This window comes from Monopterus albus, unplaced genomic scaffold (genome assembly GCF_001952655.1).
Source record: "Monopterus albus unplaced genomic scaffold, M_albus_1.0 scaffold34.1, whole genome shotgun sequence".
Lineage (NCBI taxonomy): Eukaryota > Metazoa > Chordata > Actinopteri > Synbranchiformes > Synbranchidae > Monopterus > Monopterus albus.
The window spans coordinates 2,165,029-2,169,540 of NW_018127914.1; the positions used below are offsets into that span (position 1 = coordinate 2,165,029).

The window sequence follows — 4,512 nt, forward strand, 5'->3', positions numbered from 1 at the left end:
GTGATTGATTGCTTCTGTGGACAGGTCTCTTTTATACAGGTAACAAGCTGAGAGGGCTCCCAATGTCAGCTCGTTACCTGTATAAAACACACCTGGGAGCCAGAGATCTTGCTGATTGATAGGGGATCAAATACTTATTTCATTCATGAAAATGCAAATTAATGTATAACTTTTTTTGTAATGCATTTTTCTGGATTTTTTTTGTTTTGTTATTGTGTCTCTCACTGTTCACATAAACCTACCATTGACATTGTAGACTGATCATTTCTTTGTTAGTGGGCAAACTTACAAAATTAGCTGGGGTTCAAATAATTTTTTTCCCTCACTGCATCTTCAGTGTTATCTAGGCTCCCTGAAAAAGGTTTGCACTGTACTTTAGAGGGGGTCCCAGCTGACATTAGACAAGAGGGGGGGGGCTTATTACAGGGCTGACATGTAGACAAACAACCACTCACTCCTACAGGTAATTTAGAGTTGCCAATCAACCTAAGCTGCATGTCTTTGGGAGGAAGCCCGAGTACCCGGAGAGAACTAGTGCAGGAACATACAAATCCAGGTTGGCCTGGGCTTGAACCTGGACCCTTCTTGCTGTGAGGTGACAGCGCTAACCACCATGCCGCACCGTCATGTGACAAACAACCAGAAAATATAAGGCCATTCTAGAAGAGCAGCTTAAAAGTGTTTTCATTAACATCAGGACTAAGTCAAGCACTTTCTATGGATTCCCCAGTTACCAGGTGGAAACATTACACAGAGTTGCTTCTACACAGAAATACTAGGACATACAAACACCTCATTTTTTTAAGCTTTAGGTCATGGCTAACATAATAAATCACCGTTGTAACATTGTAGACAAGTCAAAAAACAAGGAAAGGCACGCCATGGGCCCTTTAATGTTTACAGTAAAAGAAAGTTGTCCAGTAGGTTAAATGAATGTCAAAGCTCACTCATCATAGCAACCACCGTACATCCTGAAACTGGCCTGCATCTTCAGCACTGTCTAGACCAGCAGCTGCATATATGTAAAGTATGTGCATAGTATAACTGTAGGATAACCTTTCAGTCATTTTGACAAGAGCCTCTTAGTATTATTTATTAATACAGAGAGCTTCTGTCATGTGTTTTTGCAAGCAGCTCCTGATGGTGCTTTCAAGTGATTCTTCTCAGCTCATACTAATGTGTTTAAGATTCATGCTCATAAACTGTCATGCATTCAAATGCTTTTTTTATTTTAATACTAATAAAAATGTTATTCTAAAGATTCAGAATCAACTTTACTGGTTTCAGTTTGAGCACCAGATATTAAGAAGCATGCATCAGGAGTTCCAGTGTGTTTAGAATGTACAACTATTAAAACCAAGAATCGCGTATAAAATGACATAAGACTGACAAAAAATATCACTTTTTATGACTGTGCATGTTCACTCTCAGATGTTTGTGCTTCGTACCCTCTACTGCAGTCGTTGCTGTGTGCACTATAAATACAATCATAGGCCGTGGTGCCTGTAGCTGTAATCCTATATACACACACCACTCGTACATTTATTTTTTAGGATTTTGCTCGAGTTTGACGCCACTGCCTCTAGCAGTCATTGTACAATCAACATAAAGCATATGAATAGAGACAGACTACAGTTTCAAATGTATGGACCAGGGAGCTATATGATATATCACACACTCCTACAGCGGATCACATCATTTCTACTCCCTAACATGAGCCTTAGCCCTACACAGCTTGGAGTGAGTGACAGCAGCCACACGCTGACTTCACCTGCTGTCAACAATGCTTATAATATCATAGGGACATGTGTGGGGTATTTTATATTCATCATGGCTCATGAGCTGCATCCATATGTTATTTTGTAAGCGAATATTTAAGCCAGTCACTGTGCATGGATTTAAGTGGCTGAGCAGTGATTCTTAAGGACCGGCTGGAGTGAACCTCTTAAGCACAAAGCTGGTCACTGTGTGAAAAGCTGATGGGGTGGTGGGGGTGGTGGGGTGTTGATGAGAGAGAGGCTGCTGAACTGAATGAGCTATGGAGGTGCTGCTCAGATGTGCACTGCTGTCACTCACTTAGGAACACATTATATTCAGAGGTGTTCCTAATATTCTGACCCTCTCATGTATGTAGCTCGGCAGGACAAAAATATAGACACACCTCTGATAGGGGTCATGGTTCAGCTTTTAAAGCAAGAGATTAAGCTGTAAATAATAAAGTGCTCTTTATCTTAACTGTAGAAATTACAAAACAGGAAACTACACACTGGGCCAAAGCAAAACCAACGGTTGACATACAGTAACCTGCATGCGCATGTGAGTAATCTTCAAGCATGAACATGGATGGCATAAAAATGAACTTATCAGACTTCACACAGACAACACACACAAGGTTCATGCGCCACAGTAGGTCTGAACAAGTGTGGGCTGGCACTTCCGCTTTTGTTATTCAGGCTCTCATGCAGTAGATAAAATGTACTATTGCGTTTAGCAGTTTTGTGTACTGTATGTATGTGTGTCTGTGTGAGATAGTGAGATACACTGATAAGAAACAATTACTCATTTGTGGCTGTGTGGAACAACGTATGCACCAGGGTCCATAGTCTGCACTTTGAGGCAATGTCAAGAGACTAAAGAGAAAACATGAACATTTTGGGGTTCCTGTGATGTTTATTACAAAATGGGACTTTTTAAAAAAGCAAATAAAGAAATATTTTGTTAGGTCAGTGTCTACACTGCTCATGACTTACAGTTTTGGAAATCAGAGTGCAGTAATTTTCCAGTTTAATACTGAACAATTCACTTACCAGCATGACAACACACCAGTTGAGGATTCCTCTGTAGTTGCTGTAGCCGCTGGCTGAGCTCAACAGAGACTCCTGGAGGACATGACAGCTACAAGAAAACAGAGTCAACAATTTTACTTATTTCAGGCAGCTTTTTAATCACCCATCCTGCCTTTTTTTTTATAGCGATGGGCTTAAATTAAATCACTGGGAAAACATCTCCTGGCCAAACCTCACTGGACTGCTTGTTGAAATTTAACATGGCCAGAAATGTTATGAAGTGACAGGTTTGTATTTGATTTGGCAGAGACTGTATGATCCAATTCTTACACACCATTCATAGCTCATTGTGAGTCAACTGATGAATAATCCACAAATGACTGGGTGGAGCAACAACATTCTTGCATGCACCAGGCAAGGAAAGGAAAATGTTCTGAAAATTGATGTTAAAGCTGCTGACCCAATTGTCCAAAGAGTACTGTGAAAATTGACAAGTTTGTTCAACTATCAAGGTGTAACATGACATTTATCTTGTTTCACATACAACTCAAGTATGTAACATTGAATGTGATGTAATAGTAGCCAGAACATTAGTACTATATCAGTATTACTAGGAAAAGTATTAAAGAGTGATGAAGTCACAGGAGTGGCTTGGATGAAGCAAGGAAGAGGAGGTGCATTTAAATAGAGGAAAGAGCAGAGTGGTTCTTCAGTCCCATTACACACATAGAAAAATCTGACTAGCAGACGAACGTGCAGACAGAGAAGTAGTCAGCAAACACAGTATTGCAAAAGCACACTGTCGTTTCATAGTTGTAATACAGGAAGGTGACAGTACACACATTGGCCACCTCCTCTAGTTGGAAAGACGCCAGTGAAACTACTGTAATCATTTTATTTCAGCATTCTAGTTGCACTGTCACGTGCACACAGGATGGTGGACTTTACATCTTGATGTCCAAAAGCCAGGGGAATCCTAGTCAGGCTCTTGGCATCTTACTACCATAAACAGGTGGCTTCACCTCTATAGAAGTCAAGACAGAATGAGAAGTGGGTGTGTAACCATAAAATTTGTGGTTATGTTTAAGGCTATTGGGTCAAATTCTTGATTTAATTCAATTAGTATAAATTAGGGTGAGCTGACGTACTTTATCCGTTAATCTGCTAATTATTTTGTCTATTTGACTGAATGTTTGGTTTACAAAGGTCAGAGAATAGTGGACTATAAGCATCACAGTGTCCTACAATACTAGATGACATCCTGTAATTGTCAGTTTAATCCACACCAAAGGTCCAAAAACAAGTATATTCAAATTATGATTCTATAAACAAAAAAGCAGCAAAAGCAATCAAAGTAGTTATTAACTAAGAGTTTAAAATAAAATTATATTCCTATTCATTTTAAGTCTAGCACAGCCAGGGAGCAACATCTTTACATCACAGTGTTACGATAAAACATTACATTTCTATTTACCTTTCTTCTATTAGTGCTAAATCAAAGAGCACATTATATTGGGTCTGCATAAGAAAAAAACCCACTGTGACTTGTCAAATCTGGACTACATTAACCCAGAGAAGCTAAGGGTTGCTTAAAGCGCAGTTTCAAATTTGTGAAACCTGCTAATTGGACGCTATCTTGAATTAAACCAGGGTTACCTGAGTTTCTCGTTGATGTCCTCCACTGCGCTCCTCTGTTTCTTCGGGCTGCGTCTGAGCTGCGGCTGGC

The 4,512-nt window shown here is 39.8% G+C and overlaps 1 protein-coding gene across 1 annotated transcript in view; it reads right to left on the reverse strand.

Moving 5' to 3' along the window:
- The window catches only part of dgat1a (diacylglycerol O-acyltransferase 1a), a 14,601-nt gene that overhangs the window by 9,274 nt on the left and 815 nt on the right, over nucleotides 1–4,512 (reverse strand). The window contains exons 2-3 of the mRNA XM_020597631.1: nucleotides 4,443–4,510; nucleotides 2,808–2,895 (exon numbers count right to left, since the gene is read on the reverse strand). Of these exons, the coding sequence (XP_020453287.1) occupies nucleotides 2,808–2,895; nucleotides 4,443–4,510 (156 nt within the window). The remainder of the gene's footprint in view (nucleotides 1–2,807; nucleotides 2,896–4,442; nucleotides 4,511–4,512) is intronic.